The sequence below is a fragment of the Lagopus muta genome, chromosome 11 (assembly GCF_023343835.1).
Source record: "Lagopus muta isolate bLagMut1 chromosome 11, bLagMut1 primary, whole genome shotgun sequence".
In the NCBI taxonomy this organism is placed as follows: Eukaryota; Metazoa; Chordata; class Aves; order Galliformes; family Phasianidae; genus Lagopus; species Lagopus muta.
The window spans coordinates 6,601,359-6,626,121 of NC_064443.1; the positions used below are offsets into that span (position 1 = coordinate 6,601,359).

At 46.9% G+C, this 24,763-nt stretch overlaps 1 protein-coding gene across 2 annotated transcripts in view; it reads right to left on the reverse strand.

Moving 5' to 3' along the window:
* SUSD3 (sushi domain containing 3) overlaps window positions 1–24,763 on the reverse strand; it is a 52,496-nt gene that overhangs the window by 2,718 nt on the left and 25,015 nt on the right. Inside the window, exons 1-4 of one of the 2 annotated variants that reach the window (XM_048957168.1) lie at window positions 23,878–24,022; window positions 11,037–11,225; window positions 9,432–9,579; window positions 6,629–6,796 (exon numbers count right to left, since the gene is read on the reverse strand). In XM_048957168.1, the coding sequence (XP_048813125.1) occupies window positions 6,629–6,796; window positions 9,432–9,579; window positions 11,037–11,225; window positions 23,878–23,962 (590 nt within the window). In that variant the 5' untranslated portion in view covers window positions 23,963–24,022. Of the gene's footprint in view, window positions 1–6,628; window positions 6,797–9,431; window positions 9,580–11,036; window positions 11,226–23,877; window positions 24,023–24,763 lie in introns of those variants that run through there. The other variant, XM_048957166.1, reaches the window with a different exon arrangement.

Here is a 24,763-nt window from a genome sequence, read left to right on the forward strand (position 1 = left end):
CAGACACTGCAGATACATCTGTCTTGTAGAGGACATTAAATCTCCTCCTTCACTGAAAAGCTGTTACGAAACTACTTGGGGCATGAACTACAGCCAGGTAGTGTAAAGCATCTGAAACCACCTCTGCTTTCAATCCGGGATGGCACTGATCAGCACAGAACAGAATGCAAGGAGGTGCCCAGGTTAGCAGGGAAAATATGACCCCTTTTGGCCCCCTAATGCTAGTTTTCAACTGGGCTACTCCAAACCATCCTAGTCAGAAGGTTAGAATCCCTGTATTCCTAGCTGGAAACATGAGAGCATCCAGGAGTGTCATATGCTGAATATCCCATCTAGATGCAAATAGTTGACATTTGAGAAATAAGTGCAAATTGCTGACACAAAGGAGCAAGGCTTTGGTTGGTTGGTTCTGCTTTCTCTTTCACTGCATTTTTATTTCTCTTACATTAAGTAAACAGGAAACGTGCCCTGTAACTCCTGCCACTGACACAGGGCCCCAAGACTAAACCACAGCCCACTTCCCCCGCCTGGCAGTTCTGTGAAATAGGTGCATCAGAAGGTGCTGAGACTTCAGTGGCAGAGAGGTGGTGGAGCACAAAGCACCATGATAACTGATAAGGGGAAATGAATAGAGAATCTCAGGTTGGGACAACACAGAGTGCAGCTGTCTATATAAAAAGCACATAAAGGCCCCTCGGCTGTGCCAGAGTCTGCTTCCCCCCTCCTAAGAGCTGCACAACCAGACAGTCCTCACACAGGGAATGGCATAGATTGTGCACACTGTATGAGACACAGTCTGTGTTGTTTGCAGCTGCTTCACCAGATGCTTCTTGCAGTGGAGTCAGCCCTGCACTGCTTCCTGCAGCACTGCTGCTCTCCACACACAAGGATGTCATGCAGATTGCATCCCTGGGCAGTTGGATCCTCACACCAGCTGTGGGCTCAGACAGAAGAAATGGAAGCTCAGAGGGAGAAATGAGCTCAGCTCTGCCCCTTGTGCAGCCAGCGTGGTGCCAGGTCACGGCATGCAGAGCTCAGGCACAGCTAGAGATCCAGCTCGGCGTGTAGGACAGCAGCATCTTCAGCCAAGCTCAGGCAGTCTGACTTCTAACATGAAATCTAATGAAAACGCAGAACCAGTGTGAGCTCCCACAGCCCTTCATGGCGCACCAGGTGCAGAAGACACTTTGGGGACCCCGACTGTCTTGCAGGAAGTCACTACTGTAGAAGTTTTGGAGCCTTAATTCTCTCTCTGATGCATCCCCTTGCTCTGCAGCTCCTAGTGGGGGGCTGTGACAGTCTCAGGCTATTCTGGTGTCTTCTACTACTATTTGTGTTTTCCATCCAGCCCTGCAGCACTCTGTCTCTCAGCATGAGCACTGCCCCTCATTGCAGTAAACTTGCACCACAGCATGCTGCCAGCAAAAGGCCATCAGATCCTTCAGCTTTGTAATCTCCTCTACTAACATGTTTATAGGGGGAAAGCAGCTGGGAAACTGCCCCGATGGGACAGAGGGAAAGATGGGAACGTGGCCAAGGGTCTTTCCCCCTCTGGCCAACAGCCATGTCCTCCATGGGCCTGGGCACACGCTGACACTGTTCAGAGCAACACAAGGTTCTGATTTGCACCTCCGGTGGAACCCCTTATAAAAGGTAGTGGAAAACTTCAGCCTCACTACATCAAAGGGAAAAAGAAAATACACTGTTTCACTGTGGAGGCCAAAGCTATGAGCTAATTTTGCCAACTCTGTGCACTGCTTCTTGAGTCCACTCAAAACGCCAAGCTGCCTCTCCTAAGAGCACGTTAGCTTTTTTGGGGGAAATCTTTTCACTTGGACATCATTTGTGTTGGATAGCCCTTACTTGCTCTATGCCAGGCATGCTGGTAATGCATCTTATAGTCAAAAAGGGCTCCAGTACAAAAATTCAGGTGCTAAAAATATCTTGGATGTGGGAGATTACACTAGCCTCTTTCTCTGCAGAAGAGATTTTTTCTTGCTGATAATATGCTCCAGCTGCAGTGGATATGTGAAGGAGGACTTGAAGCCTACCGAGACGTGGGCTTTTCCATTTGACTCACTCCTGCAGTCAGATTGCTACTTCACAGAGAATGCTTTATAACTTGGCCTAGAGCTGTGTAAAATAATTCACCTCAAGAATAGTCCAAACGTTGCTTCTTCCAAAGGCTTTCACAGCGGGGGGAAAAATCACTAAGTTTTTTTGCTGATCTTTACATGTATTTTTTGAGTGAGGCTGGTTTCTATCTGGTTGTCCTCTCAGCTGACAGAGGAGTAAAAGGAATCATAGAATGGAATCACAGAATGGCTTAGGTTGGAGGGGCACCTTAAAGCCGTGGGCAGGGCTGTCACCATCAGCTCAGGGTGCCCAGGGCCCCATCCAGCCTGGCCCTGAGCACCTCTGGGGATGGGACACCCCCAGCTCAGGCAGCTGTGCCAGGGCCTCACCACCCTCTGAGTAAAAGATTTCTTTCTAACACCTAACTTAAATCTCTTCTCTTTTAGTTTAAAGCCATTCCCCTTATCCTATCACTATCAGACCATGTGAAAAGTCAGTCCCCTTCTGTAAGTTCTCCTCAAGTACTGGACGGCTGCCATGTTGTCTCCCTAGAGCCTTCTCTTCTCCAACCTTAACAAGTCCAACTCCCTCAGCCTTTCTTCAAAGGAGAGCCACTCCAGGTTCTTGATCATCTTAATGGCCCTGCTCTGGACCCACTCCAGCAACTCCACATCCTTCTCATGCTGGAAGCACCAGGTCCAGACACTGTACTCATAAGAGCCAAGTAGAATTGGAAAATCACCTCCCTTTCCCTGCTGCCACCCCTCAGGTGACATAGCCCAGGATACTGCTAGCCTTCTGGGCTGCAAGAGTACAATTGCTGGCTCATTTGCAGCTTTTTGTCCATCAGGGCCTCCAAGTCTGTCTTTTCCAGTTTACTCTCTCCCACTCTGTAAGAATGTCTGCAATTGCCCCAACCCAAGTGCAACATTCTGCACCTTGCCTTGTTAAACCTCATTAAACTGCCATGTGCCCACTTTCTGAGTATGCTGAGGACCCCCAGAATGGTGTCCTTTTCTTCTATTGTGTTAACTGCACCACAGCTTGGTGTCATCAGAAAACCAGCTGAGGGTACACTTATTCCCACTGCCAATGTCTTTGATAAAGATGTTGAAAAGGAGTCAATCTCCAGGTGAACTCAGCTCTCCCTCAGGGTGAAAACACTGGACTGTCCATTCTCCCTTGGACTCTCACTACTACTTCCATGCCTTTCCTGCATGTCAGTGTGTAACTGTGCCATTCGTACAGCCACGTCTGCCTTTACTGCCCTCATGTGCCAAAAGCAGTTTGCTGCCTGCCACCACGCTGGCTTTGTGAGCTGGTGCACATGTTAGTGATTTGTCACAGAGGCACCATTGCCTCGTGGAGAAGAGGTGGCTGCTGGCTCAGGCTGCCCAGCTTTCCTGGCTCCAGGCAGGGATCCCAAGGCAACAGACTCAAATTTACTTCAATTTACTCAAATTTACTGCTCAGGAGCTTGCCCATTTGAAAAACAAGAACAAAAACCTCTTAAACTTAGAATGGTACTTTAAGTACTGATGTCTGATGTCCTCATGAGACCCACGGTGATCATCTAATCCAAAGCAGCGTGATGCTGTCTGCCGTTCTGAGGACGGTCTTCCACCTTGGATGGATGAATTTAACATCCTTGGTTTCATTCTGCCACAATTCTGCAAGCATTGCACCCTGGCTGCCAGGATGCCCATAGGCTGCTCTCATCTCCTGCAGCTGAGGATCAGCCTTCTGCTAATCTCCAGCCTTGTTTCATGCAGCAACTTGCTGCCTCTGCTCCAACCTTCTGGGGGAAGCATATCCCTCCCAGTACCCTGTGCCTTGTAACTTGCTGTTCCTACTCAGTGTTAGTGAACTATTCCAATATTATAAAAGAGCAAATAGGCTTACAGCTCCTGCATGTATGAGCTGCTGCTAAAATTTGCTATTTTTAACCTCCTTATGGCTCCTTATACCCAAGTGAAGCAGCAGCATCAACAGAGACTACACAGCCATTAATGATCCCAGGTATTCGTAAACATGTTTCTCAGCATTTTAAAGCAATTTGTTCACACACCCAAGAAGCCAGAATGGGACTCATTATAGTTACAGCAGCTGTCATTAAAATTCAGTGTTTTCCAGTGAAACTACATATTCATCACATTTGTTCCACACTTCAAACATGAAGGGATGAGGACCTCGTTTTAGGGCAGACAGGATCAGAACAACACATTGGAGCCTGAGTTGTCCAACAGCCAGGTCCTGCATTATTTATAACTTTCATGTCAGCATTTTGGATCTCTGTTACGGTACCTCATTACAGTCAAATTGATCTCATCAGCAAACTAAGGCATCACTTCAACAGATGATAGCGTTGTGCTCCTGAGTTACTCTACAAAATATAACCTGTGTCTTGCCTTGCCTGAAAGAACTGGCTTTTCATTGTATTTGTTACTAAAGCACATTTGTTCCTTAAAGCAGCAAATCAAACCGTTTGGTAGACAATGCACATAGGCAAGATCTGGATCAGTCTGAAAGGCTGTTCTCATCTGAACAATGATCAGCCAAGACATCTCTGGAGCACAGCATGCTGAGACCTCACCTAGTTGCGACACGCACCATTCTGTCCTGCAAGGGGTGCAGAGCTGACAGACCACTTGTTGTCTCTGAGACTTGGCACGAGACACGTTAGCATCATTTCCACACCTCATCCTCTGTGTATATCCACTACACAGAAATAAACAGGAAAAGGGAACAGCTTTTACTAACCCTGATTAAGTAGACCTTATTCGGGTGAGAAAAGAGAGTGTGGTAAGAACTGATAACAGACCACGCTTGTTCCTAGAGCAATACCAAAACCATTTTATTTGGCCTGTAACAGTTTGGATACTATGTCCAATTAGAAACAGCATCTGTTCTTTATGAGAGAAACAGCTAGACCCCTCCTCTGCTGTGCACAGCATGATACCCCTGTTCTTCCAGCTGATTTTTGCTCACCAGTCATTAGCCAGGATCACATCACCTCTGCATCCTGCAAAGCAAGCTGATGTGGCTGACAGTGGCCTCGTGCATCAGGAGGTGGGTATGTGCCCCAGTGCCCAACACAGCATCTCTACTGTTCAAGCAGTAAAAACAGAGCTCGCAGGCATTATCCTCCTGCCCTCTGTATTTCCCCACTGGGGAACTGCACACCCTTCCAGTTTTCTAAAGAAATAATCAAACTGTTTAGTTCTGGCCCCAGAGAAGCCACTTATCCAGAAGAATTGTGTATTCCCTGCTCGTTTCAGTTAAGAAAAGATGTACAGAATTCGGTAAACATAACACAGCAGCTTCTGCCCTGTGGAGTGGTGTAGATAAGCAGCAGAAGGAGCTGAGACTCCAGCAGAGCTCTAAGCCCTGTAGATAGCCCTGTGTTTATTTATCCCTGCTATTTTAAAAGCAGATTACACTTTTTCAAAACATTTACACTGTGAAAGACTGAAGTTGTCCAAAGTTAAAAATTGCATCGTTAAGACTTCTGAAAACTGTTAAGGTTATAAATTTCATTCAATTAGCTTTATACATCTTTCTGAAAACACCCAAAGCTAAGAATTGATTAAACAGCCATCAGACTTTCATGTAAGTGCTCCATTGGAATAAAATTTCCAGCTGCACTGTGACATGGAAGCAGGTTTGCAATCTGCATAAAGCTGTTTTCTGCAGGTAACCACTACAAATCACAGGTATTGCTGTTCAGAAAAGCTCTACAAAGGAGCAGTGAATTAAAAGCAAACAAGGATCGTGCTGTATATCCCATACACAATGACAAAGGAGCACTCAGAGGTTATCAAAGGCACAATGACATGTATTTGTACAGATGGCACAAATTTCTTTTGCTGGTGACAACACATCCGGACACATTCAGAGGTGCTTTTGAACCAATAAAAACGCCTCTGCCCACCCCACATGCATTCACACCACAGGGCACACCTCGTTTCAGCATGGACATTTCTCTGGGCAGCCACAGGGTTGGATTTCCACCATGGTGGCATTTATGGGGCAGTGGCACACTGCAGCTCAGGATCCCACTGTGCTTCCCTGCACATACTGACTGCCATGTTTCTCTGGAGAGCCCTCCAGGCAATGAGGAATGGGAACACCCTGGGCTGACCCTGGTTAGCTCCTCTCCTAAGGCTCTTAGGCAAGCTTGCTACCACGCAACCACACAGTGTAGCCACTTACCTGCTGCTGTTTAGTATCCACTTAACAAAGCCAATTAAAAACCTTTCTCCACTTAACCTGGCGCAACCTTCTCTGCACGTCAGGCTTCACCAAGCACTGCTGTGAATAACCATGTGCTCAGCTTTTCTGCTCTGCCACCTTTGGGCAACACAACTCCCACAGCACAAGCAAGCTCAAGGAAACCCATATGTTCTGCCCCAGCAGGTGAGCCTGCCTACTCCAGGTCAGTGCTGCTGCCATACCCTGACCTCCTCAGAGCAGTCTGCTAAGCACATCTTTAGCAAATACTAAAATTTCTTCAACAACCTCATTCAAAACCACTATATTTTAACAACCTTACCTGTAGAAGCCTTGGTTGTCATATGCCATGTTAGTCACATCGTCAAATACAGAATTATTCCTGAGTTTCTTGTTGTTGTTGTTGTTATTCCTTCCCTTATAACCAAAGTAAGCAGCATGCATGTTCTCCAGTTCTTCAGTTCTGAGCTGATACCACAGCTGCATGTCCCTGTGAATAAAGCAAGGAGTAAAACAGCACTGTGATGAACAGCTGCATACCTGAGCTTTTATCTGACCACAGATCTACAGGAGTTTAAATCTAAATCCACGTCTATTATCTCACCAGCCGTGAGGGGGCTGGGGCATGTGTCATATGGGGAGCAGCTGAGGGAACTGAGATTGTTCAGTCTGGAGAAGAGGAGGCTCGGGGTGACCTCATTGCTCTCCACAGCTGCCTGATGGGATGTTGTGGTGAGGCGGGGCTCAACCTCTTCTCCCAGATAACAGCAATAGGATGAGAGGGAATAGCTTCAAGTTTCAACAGGGGAGGTTCAGATTGGGTATTAAGAAACATTTCTTTTCCAAAAGAGTGATCAGGCACTGGAACGGGCTGCCCAGGGAGGTGGCGGAGTCACCATCCCTGGAGGTGTTCAATAAACATTTAGATGCCGTACAAAGGGACGTGCTTTAGTGGGCACTATTGGTGGTAGGTGCACGGTTGGACTAGATGACCTCGGAGGTCTTTTCCAACCTTAATGATTATATGATTTTATTGACTTCTTGAAGAGAAGAATGTGTTTGGTTGCCTTCAGAATTTCCTCCTGGATGTGCCCAAGGCACTTGTCATACTGCTTTCTCCAGCTCTAGGGTTTAAAAGAAAAAAAATCACAATTGCTTTTCCTGTTTTTAAAAGTTCTAACATTCACAGAGTCACTAACAATCACACTGGCTGCTGGGATGAGATTAGATTGTGAGGACTGGCAATGCTCATTTCCATGACTTCTCCATCCTCTCAGGACGCAATCCTGCTTCTACCAAAGAAAATGGGTGCTATGCTTGTGCCATGGGGTGAGGTCTGTTAGTAGGCTATGCTATGGGAGGGTATTTGGATGCCTCTGTCTGACATCTCCCCAAATGCAGGGACAAAGCACAGCATGGCACGTCCTGTTGGATCATCAGAAACCTTACAAGCAGGCTTGTAGGCAGAGGTGACCTTTTTTAGCAGATCTACTATGAGAGCCAGAAAAAGCAGACAGGTAGATTTCAAAGCTGAAGGGGAGATGAGGACACATTCCCTGCTCTGCAGATACAGACTGCCTTTTCTTTCAGAGATGGCCTAAAAGACACTTATTTAACCAGCCTCCTCCTAAGTGTTCTCACTTTGTATTACCAAACCTACATCTCCTCTTTGGATCAAGAAACACTTTGTGCATCCAGAGGTTGGTCCTCATTTTCCCACTACATCAAGTGATCTAACAGAAGAGGCTCCCTCTATGTGCACTTGCTCAAGCTCTCAGACACCCAGCTGCAGTAAGGCTACTGCCACAGGACAGAGGGCAGCAGTACACTGGGAAGCAAAGGGAACCATTTGGTGTCCTGGGGCAAAACTGGGTAAAACTGCCCAGAATAAAAGTCTGTTTCTCTGGTAGGAGAAAAATAACAAGACATCAAAGTCATGTGGATGGCTAATTTTGACAAAACTTCATTTTAAATAAATGAACAACAAGGACTTTGATATGAATAGTCTTATCAGAAAGAAAAGCAGCAATCCTGAAAATGCCAGTCATCCTTTTCATTTCAAAAATTTATTTCATGCTGTGAGTGAAAACCTAATACTATGAATGACACCAAAGGCTTCTTTGCCATGCAAAATCCTTTCAAGGGAAATGAGGAAAAAAAATCATATTTTGGCTTCAGTCAGTTTTTGAAATTACAGAATTTTTCCCCAAAGAGAAGGTCTGGCTCCCACCCAGGTCTGAATAAAACACAGCTCAGAGCACAGAGACCTTCACTTGGGTCCTCTCCGTTACCTCACTTCAAATGCTTCTTTGAAGCAAGAGGTGGCTAAAAATCAACAAGAAGTGCAGCTCATTGGCTTCAGCTGGGAGCAGCCAGCCCACTGGGAGAAGAAGGGAAAAGTGAGAAGGAAATGAAGCACAGGTGCACACAGAACACTTTTTGCAGCAGGTAAATTTGAGTGGATGCTCTCATGAACAACAACTGCTTGAATTTAGCATTCAGACACATTTGGTCACTCAGTCATCCTTCACAGTAAGTTTTTATAATGGACTGGATGAATAAATTTTACTTCTTTCCTTGTCTGTTTGTAATTCTGCCCACTGTCTCGTGCTTCAAGCCGCATGACAAAATCCTAAGTCTTTCCAGCTCTCGTTTGTCGCATCTGTGTGACAGCACTAAGCACACTTTGCAGATGGTGAAGGCTTTGATGGTTTTGACATGGTAGATTGGATTTCCCAGAGGAGTTCGATGAGAGCAAAGGAATAAAAAGGAAGAGAGAGAAGAAGAGAAGTGAAGATACAGCCAAACTTAAGTAATTCAAGGAGAGAGAGACTGGGCCAGAGAGCAAGACTTGTATGTTCAGCTCCTGCGTAATTCTGGGTAGACCTAGATCTGTCCAGGTCCACTTTAGTCATTCAATATTATAAAAAATAGGCACCTAAATACTTCTGATTTTACATTTTCCTTTGCCTAAGTTCTCCTCTACAAATGAAGGATTAAGTAGTTGACATCATCATGGTGTTCTAAGCATCAAGTCCTGGAAAGGAGCTCTGTGCTATCACAGCAATGGAGTGCACAAGGCGTACACCTTTTATGCCAGGTCTAAAAACCTTCTCTTGACATACCTTTCAGTCCTTCTCCTTTCACTTTTCTTCACACACTTGATGAGACAACAGGTTAAAAAAGCCATGGACATCAGCAGAATGATGGCACAGCTCACGATGGAAGCAATCACTGCAACTTTAAATCCAAAAGTCTCATACTTCGATATGGCTGCAGCAAGGCAAACACAGGAGAACATTTCTGAGGTCAACACATTTACCTCTCATATTTTCATTAAACCATGCTGAAAACTACCTGCTTTACACTTATGCTAATAACAGCTCAGTGTTAAGCATGTGTTACAATATTGAAGTATCTTGGCTTCAACCTAAAGCTACACAGATCTTAAACTGGGCTAATTAAAAATTCCTGTTTATAAGTCATTGTTCACAAGTATTTTAGCATTGCAGTTAAACACAATGCCTTTAGCACTGCAACTAAAAAGCACAACTTGGTCGGTCTAACAAATGCAGATGAGCTACCAGACTGTTTTAATCAATGGTTGACAAGGAGTGGAAGTGCAAACACAAACACTGAAGGGTATGTGGGTTTAAAGAAGCCTTTCATACTGAGGATGGCTCTATGTTTTGGTATGCCATATGCCAGGAAGTGACCAACTGGTCTTCCTCTGTTTGGGGATGGACGGGTGGTATCTGTAAGGCTCTGTATTCAAGTGATCTGACATCAGAAATGAGTTTATCCAGACAAAAGAGGAGTGAGAATGCGGTATGACAAAGCTAATGCAGACCTCTGCCACCTCGTTTTGAGCTCTAAACATATCTCACTTCAGAACTCATCTAGTTATTCTAACACGAATACCAGCACAAGGAATGGTTCAGCTCTACACAAAGTGGAGGGTTTCTGTCATTTATTTTCTTTACTGGAGTCTCTTAAATCAGAGATATGAACGCCTGAATTTCAGAAGGACTGATAAGAGTCTAAAGAGCTACCCAACTACCAATGATTTAAAATGATACAAATCTGAGATACCAACTGAGCTCCCCAATTCAGATACTACAAAGCCCAGCTCAGAGTACCATGCAGTAGATTTTTGCTCGAGTCTACTTCCAGTCAAATTACTAACTGTTTTATAATAAATAAGAAGAAACACAGCATGAAAGTTAATTAATGATGTGCCATTCAAATGCTATTTGTTAATATGGTAACTTTCCCATGCAGCTTCCCACAGGCAACAGCCTGATATTGTTGAAAAATATTGCTGTGTTTCTTTTACAGCAAGTTATCTTCAGAAATGAAAGCCAGCAGATTAGAGGTCTGCAAATACATTTGCAGATTAGTTGGTCATATCTCTACAAGAGATGTTCGTAAAGAACAGAACACCCTGTAGTTACAGAGCAACGTTTGTTCCGGGTGCAACTCTACCAGAGCCGGTGATGTAAGATCAGGCAGAAATCCGATGGAGTCTTTTCTATGTCACAATAATTAACGATGTCAGAACACATATGGAGCGCAATTACAGTCAGCGGGGGCAACTTTGAAGGAAATTGAATTTGTCTTTTTTCTTGCACAGATGTCTAGAATTAATCCTCGGGTTGTAGGAGATACACAAAGCTAAATAACTACACTGCAGCCCAGAGGGACTGGGAATGGTTCTGGAAGAGCCTTACGCTTGCAGGAGGGCACTTCTGCCGTCCACTGGGTATCGTTCCCCTTCCATATGCAGGTGATGACGCCCGGCCCCTCCAGCTGGTGCTCGGCCGCACACTGGAAGGCGATGACCGTCCCGACGGCTGTGCCATTGCCATGAATGATCTGCAGGGTGCCCAGCTGGGGAGGGGGTACATGGCTGCACTGCCCTGCAGAACAAATACACGAGGCAACGCAAAATGAGAGCAGAAAGTGGAGGTTCACTTTGGTTGGTTGATCATAATCATATTTTAAATCAGCCCAAGTTAATGGGCAAAGCAAGGAACAAAGCTCTGCACAGGCAATGTTGCTTGCTCTGCCAGGTGCCAGTCCATAGCCAGACCCTGTAACGCCAGCCAGAAGCTCCTCTGCTCTCCACCCCATGCAATGGGGTTCACTTATGATGCTACACAGCTTCTTTTACACAATGAACATTAAAACCAAACAAATAAAACCAGGCAAACTCAAACAAAACAGAATTTGATCTATGAGTGGCATGGTCTCATTGGACACGTTCTCATATTGCTGGGCTCTGTGTTTAATTAAGTATTCAGGATGGCATTTTCCATTCAGGGAACATTCATGACACATCCTCTCTCACACAAACTTTCCAAGACCTAATGGACTGACCACATCCTCCAGCACCCCAGTCTATATGGTAGCCTCTTATCACAACCTTAAAGAATCTTCTCATGTTCAGAGACTACTGCACCTCTGCTAGCCCTGGCTAAGATGAGCTGACAACTCTTACAGCCTTTGCACATGGAGGGGAAAAGGAGAAAAGTGGCCAAAGAAAGACATCACATCTCCATTTCCATTCACAAACACTTCTGCATCACTCATGCGTTATACATTTTTTCCTTTTGGCTTTTCTCTTTCTATTTTTTGCAGCACATACAGCTATTCTTTGAGTTATTCTCCTCTCAGCAACATATTGTCACCCGCTAGCTTTATACGTCAAGTTTTGTTGCCACAATATTCCTTGTTTCATTCATTTTTAACATAAATGTTAATGGTCAGTCATGAGGACAACACATAATATCCAACTATACTTCAATAACAACCACTGCGTTTTTCCATTCCTGTACCTGTGCACTGACAGAACCTGAGAATTGCTTTATTTATTTACTTATTTATTATGTCTAACACTCACTTACTTAATAGCACCATTGCTTCTGCATCAGAAACCAAATTTCACTTCTCTCAGCTGATTTCCAGATGACTTCAGCAGGGCCACGGGCAGCTCAGAGGCAATGGGATTGCTCTTGCAAGGCCAGAGTGGCAAACACCAAGATGGCATAGAAAATAATAAAGGAGAGAAAAATATGCCTTCCACATGTACAAATAGAAAGAAATTGAGAGTTTTAATAGTCTCCTCAAGAACACTTGGACAGAGCTGCAATGTTGATATCAAATCTATTTCATTTTTCGTACCAAAAAACCCTCCAGTCATTAATTAACTCTAAACTGCTCCAATCAAACTGCAGGAGATGGGCTTACTACTGACTCATCTTCAGTCTGCACTCTTAAAAAACCCAATCCCTGGAAAACCAAAACCAGAGGAATCTCAGCAAAACACCAATAAAACCACAGAGTCAATTACTGGTCTGATCTAAGTAAATACGCACTGAGGACTGCATTTTAAAAACATGCCTTTCTTAATTCCATATAGGTTATTACTGCTCGTTTTGCCTTCTCTTTCAGCCCCTCACAATGGCAGCAACTTGCCTTTACAAGAGCAAACCTTTTCTAGAGTGTCATTTCCCTTATCTCCTGTCCTTCCTTCCAACATCTGACACTGGAACACACTGATGTGTGAGCTGGACCATCTTCTACCTCACTTTGGAGTGGGACCAGCTTCTCTCTTCACCTTAAACACCCAAGATGCTCTGAAAAGCCATAATCATAAGCTGCAAAAGACCCACATCGTTGCATTTTACAGTTTCAAGGCATATTTAGGTACCAGATCACATACTTAGAGCTCATATAGTGACACTTCTAGCTGCAAGAGATGCAGAAAGTATCTCAGAGCCAAGTCCGATCCAAGTTACATTTCCTCAGCCTCCTAAGCAGTCCTCATTAGACTCTTTCAGCAGACTCGCCATTTTACCTGGAATCATTACACAGCCAAAGAACAGATAATTTATCTCTTGATGTTTTCTTCCAAGTTTTTCTTTTTTTAAATCTTTAATCCACCATTGGTCATCCTGACTAACACGTGGCTGTTGCCAGCACTTTTACACTTGCCTGCATTGTCCTTGCCCATAATTGCATATGTTGAATGATTAAAACCTCAGAATGTCAGTGACCTTTCGTCATTATTATTTAAAAATACTTCCTTCACTTGATCACTGCAGAGATCTGCAACAGCCACTCGTTTGCCAGAGTGCCATTAAGCTGTGGTTATTTCCTTGCTTTGGCCAGGGCTGTAATAGCATTATGTCATCCCCAGATGACATTCCTGCACAGATGTAACTGAAGCAGTAATTCTGAGTCTCCTCTTGACAACATCCAATAAGTGATAAAATTTTGAAAGCTCCTATGCTTGTGTTTACACAGAACCTTAGCGAAACGTTCATCACCTGTACTCCACATATCTGCATCTGGCCATACAAGAAATGCTGTTTCTTCTTCTTCTTAGAGCTTTTCAATACCATTTCTTCTTTGGCCAGCATCAAAACATTAAAGGCTTTTTTTTTTTTTTCTTTAAATAAGAGCTTTTATTGAAAGACACAGATGGGATTTTTGCCAGTACGAACTTCTGAATTTTATCCAAGTTCAGATTTAAAACCACTGGATCAGATTTGCCCTAATTTTCTTTGGCAATAGTCTTCTAATAATTCATTTGTGAATCTCTCTTGTGAGCTCCAGCATCCCTTTCTATTAATGATCCATGAAGTCCTTGCAGTTACTCATTGCACCCACTCTTCTGCCAGCTTACTTTTATCCTTCCACTTCTTGAAAATTACCGTTTCAGTGTGCTTCCACCCTCGTATTTGTACAAGGAGATGTTCTGCATGGATCTAGCCTTTGAATGCTCTCCAGGCATGCTTGTTTGACAACACCTGCTACAAGGAGGAATTTTTGTTTTCATCTGAGGTCTGTGATGGAGGCTGCATTTTCTGCTGAAGTAAAACACCAACACTGCACAGACACTCGCACTGGCCAGGTTTACATCTCGATTTGTATTTATTTTCTAAATATCTAGAAAATATCAAGCCTTGGATTGCAGTAACTGTCATTAGTCAGAAATGTAATGTCAAATAAGAGCCATAAATATTGCTTATTTCACTTTTGCAACAGCTGAATCTCAAGCCCCACAGAGTGATGCTTGGCAGGCAGCACTTACAGCTGGGAGGACTGTGCAAGGCATTACCGTGAGCCTATCAGCCATGTGTGAGTAGTTCACAATAAACATCCCCAGCCATGATGTGCTGTTCAGTTTTGATTAGCTTCATGGCTTCCCTCCTAGATTTGATGTGTCTCCCAAACCTAGTTCCCATGACTCATAAGTTGTTCGCCAGTCCCAGGTTGTGCTCTGCTTACATTTTCAGATACAGGCTGCTACTTCTAAGCACAAGAAGAAAACTCACTCATTCCTACAAAGCAAAGGGTGAAAATCACTTCTTGATTTTGAGCTCTAAGAGAAGCTGTGAAGAGAACTGCTGGTTCATTCACTCACTGCACAGGACTCACAAAGCACCTCATCCATGCTGCCCACCACCCAAAGCGTTGCTTCAGCTGCAGTCATCACAGACCAGAGGCCATCAATGGGCCAGTTTGGGCATAAGGAGCCAACTACCTTAAGTATCCTATGGGCACACATGCACGCCCTCGTAAAGAAAGAGATCCTTCATACCATGCATTTCTTCAGTTCACACTAAAAGAATATTTGACACTCAGAAAGTGTCAGAATCTGAAGCTGCTGTCTGACAAGACAGGAGGGCACCGGCTATAGCAAATAAACATTATTTCACATGACAAATACCTGCCCCCAAAGTAAAAACACTGAAGTTGAGCATGCTCTGTTAATTCTTAATTCACACAAACCACTGAGTTCAGAAACATCCAAATATATAATTTCCAGGTGCTGAAACTTAAAGAGTAATGTGAGAATTAAGACAAAATAATCCAAAAAGCCTCTTTCCATGCAGACACAGGGTCATCTGTATTGCAAAATCAATTCGTCAGGAAGAGTTACCATATGGTTTCATTGTCAGCATGCTGCAGATTTATGTTTTGCTGATAAGGAAACAGAATGAGAGAGTAACTGAAGAACGCTTGTCCATTACACATTGCCTGTGCTCCTTCTCCCTCCACACAGCAAAACACAGCAAATGGAAATCAAATACATTGCATACGTATATGCCAAAATGATCTAAAATACAGCAGCAGCTATCTGAAAGCATTTTGTTAAGATAGCCACTTGCTGTCTGTGCAGAAATAGAGCCATCCGTGACTTCGCCTCATTATTTCCATACACGCATAATTCAAGCTTTTGCTTTGCTTATTGTTGACTACTTAATGCAACTAAAACATGCTGTAATAGCCAGATGCCAGAAATAGACAGAACATTAGGTTCTATAAAACCCGAAGAAACTCAGCAGGCTGATGATATTATTTCTGCAAGTCTATTTTCTTAGAAAAGCACGCATTAGAAATTACTGTTCCTAAAGTCACAGGCGTAATGTCGAACATCCGCGGCAAGCTCGCAGAGGAGCTCTTGGAAAAGCTTGCCATGGGAGAACGAAGGAAGAGAGGGAAGAGAGGGAACACAACCATAACCCACACACCTCCAAAACAGATGAGGACCAGCATTCCCTGTTACTGTGTACCAGCAGCTAAAGGTCTGGTTAGCAAACTGTAATTAGAGATTAAGTTAACCATTTTGCAGCCAACAGACTCTAATTGGATCACATACATAAGAGGAGCCCATTTGCCATCACATGCAAGCCCAAAACTCAGGCTTGCTCCTCTCAATGGCTTTCCCTCATTCTTTCCTGCTGAAAACTGACTTTTCAACGCACTGCTTGCAACACAGCAATGATGGCAGAGCATGGTGGCACAAAGGGAGCTTCCCTTTTGGTGGCCCATTCAGGGCTATGGAGAGCTGAGATCCATTCAGACCACAGGACCTGAAGGGTCAGAGCAGGGACAGGAGAAGGGACTGATGGGCAGATTCCCTTCTGTCCTCCCAGTATTTTTCATCTAGCTTTTTTGCCTTGGTGCATCAAACAAGCTGCAGTGAGATTTAGGAGTCAGCACTAAGCACTTCCCAGCTCTGAAATGCTCCCTGTCTGCAGGGCTGTGAGCAGCTTTAATCCATGCCAAAGCCAAGTCACACATCACCGAGATGCTAGGTTAGGGTGTGCTGACAGCACACACAATCCACTCCCATTTCAAACATAAATAACATTTGGAATTGGTGTAAAATGATTCTTATTTGCGTCTTTCATGTTACTCTTAAGCGAGGATTTGTTCCAGTCGCTGTACTGCCATCTCTGTGATTGATTTTTTTTTTTGCCAATTTACATCAAAGTCAGGTTATTCTCATCTGTAGATTTTACTCTGGGATCTAGCAACAAGGACAATACTGAATATGTTTCTTATGGGAAAGATTAATTGAGAAAAAAGAACTCGATGGAAAATGAGGTATTTGATGAAGGCCCCAGTAAAGCAAGAAACAAGAACAGATGGGTTTTCTGCACGTTATTACCCTGTTTTCCAACAGAACTGAGAAAGTGGGTTATGGCACTTCTGAAGAGTTAACAGTTTAACTGAACAGGAAGGGTCCACAACGCAAATGTGAAGCATTCATCTCTCCCTCTTTTTTCCATATTATCGCTCTTATTTCCATATTAAAAAGAATGAAAGTGGAAAAAATAATAATCAACCAAGCATCCACTATGGAGCACACCAGAACTGTGCCTTGACGTGAACTGTTCGCAAACAAAAAAGACCCAACAGCTGCTTTTTGACTGCTCAGTGAATGGAGCTACTGATGGGCTCCTCAATTTGTCACCCCAAAGCAGGTGATAAATAAACAATGCAACTTGCAGAACACACAGTTTGTGCCCTACTTTCTAAAATGAAACTCAAAAGGGGATAAAATTATAAGGAATAATTTGAATTGAGCTTTTCACCTGCACTTGTTCAGACCCCGATTGTATAAGATGTGCAGAGGCAGATGGAGCTAAATAAACAGAATAAACTGTAGAGAATACTCTACAGAACGCTGGGAAATCCACATACCAAGCACCCAGCTTGGTAGTTAGCACCTCACTAACATGGATCAGGTATTGGTGGGAAAGCAGGCAAGCTTTAGGAGCCTCCAATCTTCAGCAAACCATTCACCATGCTCTCCTTATCTCAACGCCCTCCCTTCTTGCAGAGATAATCAAGAGCCCATGAACACTAGCAGCCCTGCCAGTATTTACAAGCAGCTTCATTCTCTTTACCAGCAAGTAATCACAGGCCAAAAAAGAATGGGTGAACACAGCAAACGGTGTGCACACTTCGGGCAGGAAAGCAGAGCTCAAACCATTCCTATAAAAGGCTTTATGGACAAAAACTGATGATGCCACAATGTCAGAGCTGAGCACTTTCTACATTATATAAATACATATATATATATTGATTGACCATGTTGCTGATAGGCATTTCTGAGGTCTGGAGACATCTCCAGGCGCTTTCTTGTAGAAATCTGACAACCTGAATCTTCTGACTAAAAGCAGATGCTCTGGTGGAATCAGCCTTTCACTTTTGTTCCCTTTAAAATGCCAAAACCACATCGTCCAGCCAGTTCTAACACAAATACATCACTAGCACCAGTCCTACCAGTGGCTCCAAGACAAGGCCTTGCTGTCAGAAAATGCTTCATCTCTGTGGCTTTTCACCTGCACAGTGGTTTAGCACCCCTAAGGAGGTGCTAAAACCTGTAAAACCATTTGGCTTTTTCTCTTTATAGGAGATGAATTTTTTAATTTTTGTTTTACACACCTAACTTCAACGATTTTACATTGAACCTGCAAGCAAGCAGGTACAAATCCAAATCCTGCCATACATTTGGGCAGGGCAAGGGCTGCTGCTCTCACTGCGTAGCGCTGCCAGGTCCCCCTGGATCCATATGGCAGTGCTGTGGCACAGCCCCAGGATGCCCCCCACTCACTACTAAGTGCAGCCACACACTGGGCACACCTCACTGCAGCTGAGGGCTATCTGCCTCGAGCAGCTGGCATTGTCACTGATAAGAGCAGATGAAGAAGCTGCTCACTCCCACATGACAACTGCCCCATGACCACCTCTGCTGGATGGCACTGGAACCTGGGTCTGAGCTAACTGCAAAACCCACCCCAAAAGGAGAGCTTGGGAAGATGAAAAAAGCTTTTTGCCTTAAATAGAAGCATTCACTTTTGGCCCTAAACAACTGGGCATAAGAACTCTATTTGCACAAAACATTTATTTGAAAAGAAACCTTCTGCCCATCCCCATGGCTTCCAGCTACAGGAACCCACCTGAGCGTTGGGTTTGCAGCCTGCACTTCTCCCCTTTACTGTTCCTTTCTCAGTTTGCTATTTGAAGCTGCTAACTGCACACCAGAGAACTGTGTCCTGACACTCACAACTGTCAGCAAGAATTTCTGTGAATAATTGATTTTTTTAGACACTGGTCTGAAAGAGTTAGCAATAGCACGCAATTTACTGTGCTGATAGAAATCATTCATGAACTGAGAAAATAACAGTCAGATTTAAGAACCTCCTGCATGGTTTCATGGCTTCTGGTCTCTCCCATCTCCCTGCTGCCAGGCCGGCTCTTCTGGCCAGGTTGTGCCGAGGGCAGTGATTCACAGTGGCAATCCATCAGCACAGCTGCTCGCAGCCTCCCCAGCCCTAGAAGCCAGTGGAAGATGACATGAAGATGGATGGGGACAGCAGCGTAAGGACAAGGAACCACTCCATTGTGTTTATGGTGTCGATTAAAGCAGTAAATGATTGCAGGTGGGTTACACACAGTGACAACTGGCTGAGGCAAGCAGACCAAAGGGCAGCCCTCCTGGCACGGCACACACCCGCGACACTGCGGTCTGAGCCAGATACACTGCTGGCAGCTCTAGGAAGGCTGCATATCCTGGCAGCACAGCAGGCAGGGACAGCCCATAGCTGTATTTACAAAGAGGAAAAAACTTAGCTCTGTCTGCTTTAACAGTGATGGCTGTGCACTGCAGCTCCTCCTTGCTTGCACAAAACCACACTGTCCTAGAATCACAGTTTGAGTTAGAAGGGACTCTTAATGTTCACCTGGTCCAACCCTCCTGCAACAAACAGGGACACCCACAGCTCCATCAGGTGCTCACAGTCCCATCCAGCCTGACCATGTGTCCCTGGGATGGGGCACGACCACTTCTCTGGGCAGCTTGTGACAGAGCCTCATCACTCTTAGTGCAAAGAACTTCTTCATGTCCAATCTAAATCTCCCCTCTTTTAGTTCAAAACCACTTCCCCTTGTCCTATTACACAGACCCCACTAAAGAGCCTCTTCCCTTCTTTCTTACAGCCCCCTTAGATACTGACAAGCCACTCTCAGTTCTCCCTGGAGCCTTCTCTCCTCCACGCTCAACAGCCCCAGCTCTCAGCCTGCCCTCAATAGGGGAGGGGCTCCTTTACTGTGGCCCGTTAATTGCTTATGGCTGCACTACAGGAAAGGCAAGCAGTTAACCTGTCCTCTTCCCCTACACAGCGAGAAGTGGGGTGCTGGGCCGGCCCTGCACCTGCATATGGCTCTGCTGCCAGCAAACTGCTATCAAACCAGGCACCCATTGATTTATTTTGGCGAGCACTTGCTCTTTCTGCAACTTCTGCATTTCTCACCGTCATCTGAAGACAAAACAAAAAGCAAGGCAGGCAGGCTTCCTGCAAATGCAAAATCCTCTTCCCATCGCTCTTCAGGCCCACGGCACCAGTCCAAACTGCTTTGCACAGTAGAACAGCTGCTTATCTGCAACAGCATTTGAAAGACAGCATGACAATAAGAAGGCCAAGTGCAAACCAGCAACTATCCCACACGCTGCCTTGTCCCTGTCAATTGATTGAAGGCAAAATGCTGCGGTGCCGGCTCCATCAGCACTGACCAATAGGCTGAGTACATCGTGCTGATTTCTGATGGGAGCCCATGGGCCCCCAGCTCAGCTCAGCAGGAGCAGCAGGCCCACCTCAGTCTTGCCCACATCCAGCCCAGGGTTGAGTTTGGGTGGTTTGGGCTTTATGGTGTGAAGCTGACTTCTGATTTGTGAAACATCAGTGTTCTGGGTCCAAGACATTCGGCTCATTTCATTCCCTCACAGAAAGTTGTAAGCCTTGACATAATTCATCTCTATATCTAGGTAATTTAGAAGCAGCCTGGACAAGGTATTGGAGAATACAACAGGGAACAATCTTGTGCTGTGGAGGACTGTGGTAGACGACCTCATAACTCTTCTTCTCTATTTTGCACCATTCTAGAGTTTTCATGACAAGTACAAAAATCATTCTCTCAAAGCAATAACAATGCCTGGTGCAAATGCACAGCCACTGAGATTCGCATCCTGCAGTACAGGAGCTGAAGTGTGGCTGGAAATCTGTGACTGCCACTTCAGGTATCTCATTTAATAAAAGGTTTCACTTTGATCTCATGGGAGAAAAAGGAAATGGAGGTTACAAGCCTATGCACTCCAAGTCACCTCACCTTCTGCTCTGCAGGATGGAAATTCAGGATGAACATTTTCTCCGCCTGCCTAAAAACTGAGGTAGGGACCAGAGCAAGGAGCTGGGACCCAGCTCACCACCATGTGCAGCACTTGAGGCTCTGAAGCACAGCTTTGCCTTTGCTTTCCTGGAAGAGCAACCAGAAGCTCACAGTGACGTGTCTTCAGTTGCTGCACCGGCAGAGATAAACTCAGTGCAAAAAAACCTGCTTGTAACAAAAGAACCGATACCTCGAGGGACACCAAAGGCACACCCAGCCTGGTGCACACCAGCAGGGCCACAACAGCCACCCAGAGCACGTACACAGGGATATCTCCCCCAGCAAACTGCAGCCTAAGTCGGTCCCAACCCAGAGACGGGGCCTTTCCCTCAGAGCTGCCTGCCAGGTGACCTCTCCCAGGAGCCCAGCGGGACGCACTGCTCACAGCCTCCTGCAGCACACTGCCCAGCTGCACTGCAGGCAGTCTCCTTCCTGGTGCAGGAAGGCAGAGGGACAAAACTGAACCACAACTGCCAAGAGTTCAGCAGCAAGAGACCCATCTGGGCCACAGTCCTGCACAGAAATATTTCCAGCGTGTTTTATGTTTCTTTCCTCTGTTGGCTTTCTTTGTGGCTGCACTGATATGCCGGCTCGGGTACCACCCAGCCAGAGCCCAGCACAGCCCCAGCGACACAACCAGTGCAGGGCTCGCTGCGGCTCCACAGCCACAGGGCCGTCCCTGCCTTCCTGACAAGCAGGAAGCCTCAGTCAGCCCTTACATGAGCAGTTCTGCTGTTTCTCCAGACAGAGCCTGCAATCACCCTGGTGGGTCTGCACTCAGTACCCTGCGTGCTCTCAAGGTGAGAGTGAGGGAGGCAGCAGGAGTGGGAAGAGCCGGGCACACCATCACCACACATCTATCCTGCACGAGGCTGTCGGAGCCCTAAGTGGTCAAATATCAGGCTGCAATGAACTTCTCCTAACTTCTTTCCCATACACAGACTAATTCAAATGGAAACCTTGAAGCATTTCTGTTCATCCGCTGCAGAAGTGCATGAGGGCTTCTGTCTGTGCTGCCATTCCGGGCTGGAAATATTAGTCAATCAAAGCAGCAATGAAAAATGATCACCAATAAGGACACAATAAATGAAAAACACAGTAGTTGTCATCAGCTCTCCCTAGAGGTCACTTCTCCTGCAAATATCGCTGCATGAATAACATGTCCCACTTTAAATTAAGCATCCCAAGCAAGAGTTTAATTTAAAACTATACAAGTAGCTACAATTTAGCAATCTAAAGCACTCAGCCACATGCAGCAACCAATTGAGAAGTATGCAGACCTCCAGAGCGGTAGGGTGCAGAAGGAGCACTTGCAGAAGGACCCACTGCCAGCCAGCCCACTGGCCCCACAGACCTGCATGCAGGCACATCTATACCCTGCTCCTTTCAGCCCTTTTGACTCCAATTCAGCACCTCTCTGGGTCCTCTGGCCCACACCACTGGTGCAGCAGGTCTGGGGAGGGCAGTGCTGGTTGTTCTGGTTGGACCCAGCTGGGAGAGCACTGCACAGCCATCCCTGCCCTGATACAGGTTTCTCCCTTTCAGTCTCTCCACACAAAGCCCCAAAAATCCTTTTCTTTACTAACGGGAGAAATGTCTCCTGAACAGCACTGCAACATACATAATGCTATATTCTCTTCTTCTGGCTTCAAAAGTACAGACTGTAAAATGCTCGTGTTTTCTAGGTGAGGAATGCAGTGATGCAGTTTGACCCCGCAGTCAGGTTTGCAAACACCCAAGGCATTAACTGAGGGGATTCCAGGCTGGCTGCCATTTGTTTGTCACGGATCCCACATCTCTGGGAGCCCTGCCACAGATCAGCACAGGACAAGATTATGTGGGATCAGAGGGCTGAGCACAACATGGGCCGTGCCCTGCCCAGTACTCCTTACTGCGGGCACAGCAGGGCACAACCAACACGAGCAGCCAACAACACACGATTTTACAGCAGACAAAAAGCTCAAGAATTAGTAACAATAGCAAAAATTAGAGCAGCTCGCATTCGAATTGTTAATTCTCAAGCATGTTTCCCAGAGCCCGCTCCATATTTTCAAAATGAACTGCTCTATTAAATTCAAATTAAATGCACAGTTAAGCACATTTAAGCGGATGCGACCTAAAGCGCCGCTACGCCGTCAGCCCGGAGATGTTTGCTTCTTTTTGTCGACGTAATAAAACCCGGCTCATCGACAGCGCCCGTGAGGAGCGCACAGACAGATGAGACCACAGCCAGACGGGCAGTGCGGGGACGGCTCCGCGTTCCGGGAGCGCTGCGTGGCACGGGGAGACGCGGAGCACCGCGCGCAGCAGCGCGGATGGGCGCGGTGAACCCGCAGCCGCTCGGCCCCGCTGCCGCTTCCCCCCGCATCTCCTCGGACCCCGCGTCGTGCGGAGGTCACGGCGTTAGAGCCGGACCCTCTATCAGCTCCCATTACCATCAAGTTAATCGCCCCCAAAGAGATTCACAGAGGCTGTTGGGCTCCACAGGATCGAGTTGAGTAACGAAACTGGAGGATTGGATGGGGGACAGGGGGCGAAGAGGAAGCAAAAAACCGGTGATTCATTTCCCATTTTACTCCTCGGTGCAGCACCCTATTTCATTAAAGCACCGATATCTCCATTTTCTCCCTAGTCAACGTGCCTCTGTTGGAAGCTCCTTCGCTCCGCGGGCTCCCGGCGCAGCGCTCGCTACGTGCCGGACCTTTCCCTCCGAGCGCCTCTCGCTTTCACGCCGCCCGACCCCCGCAGACCCGCGCCGCACCCGGGCGAGCGAACTCCCACCCTCCGGAATTCACCCGGTGCTGCCCATTTGGGGCACCGCAGCCTCCAACGCGGGCCGTATCCCTTGACCGCGACCGGGGTGACCGCCGGAGCGTTCCTGTGCCGGGGGCTGAAGCGGGGACACGAGCCCCCGAGCGCCCGGCCCGGCACCCGCGGTGATCCCCCGTTCTCCGCCCGCGGCCCCGGCGGAGGACTGCGCCGTGCTCTGAGAGCTCCGCACCCCCACCCGGGCTGGGGTCCCGCACCCCGCCGTGCCCGTACCTGTGTACCCGCGGGGGCCACCGCCGTCCCGCCCGGGCGCAGCGGTGCGCGGCTCGTCCGGCCCCGGCGCAGTGGCTGCCGGCATGGCTCCTCCGAGCCGCGCCGCACCGCTCCGAGCCGAACCCAGCCCAGCCGCGCAGCCCGGCAGGTGCAGCCCGCGCCGCTTCCGCCCGCCCTCCGCCGCCGGGCCGGGGGGGGGTCGGAGTCCCGCGGGAGCCGCCGCCAGCCCGCCTCGCCCCGCCCTGCCGGCACCCGCAGGGCTCGGAACGGGAGGAGGGGGAGGCGGAGGGAGGCGGCTGCCAGGGCGCTGCCCCAGCTCCTACCCGCGGGTTGACCCCCCCCGGGCTGACAGCCGCATCCCTCTGCCAGTTACCGGGGGCTCGGCACGTCCTCCTTAGGGCTTGTCCTGCTGTTACGCTGCGGAGCTGTGTGCGTGATCACGTACGTGCGGTGCTTGGTCTTCAAAGTTGTGGCTTTTTGCAGTAGGATCTGAAACTAAACTTGGGAGGTAGATAGATGACGTGAAGGAGCACCGGAGGCATCGCCCTCCTGCCTGCAGCCGGGTGAGACAGTGGCTAAAGTGCTCACTGCCCTCACTGCAGCCACCTGTGACATCCTGCTCCCATCACCCACTTGTTAGCAAGCAGCACGCAGTGAGGTTGGGGCTCAGCAGTGCTCAGAGGTGTTTGAGGGGCTGATGCCAGCAGCTGGCCACAGAGGTATGCAAGGTACACAGTGGAGCGAGGTGCCTGTGCAGTCAGAGGAGAACAGAGAAGCACAGAGATGCTTTTCCCTTAGGCCATCACCACTATGCCTGCCATGCTAATAATGAACACAGCTGTGCCACAGGCATGGGGTGTGGGCCTGCCCTGAGCAGAACTCTGAC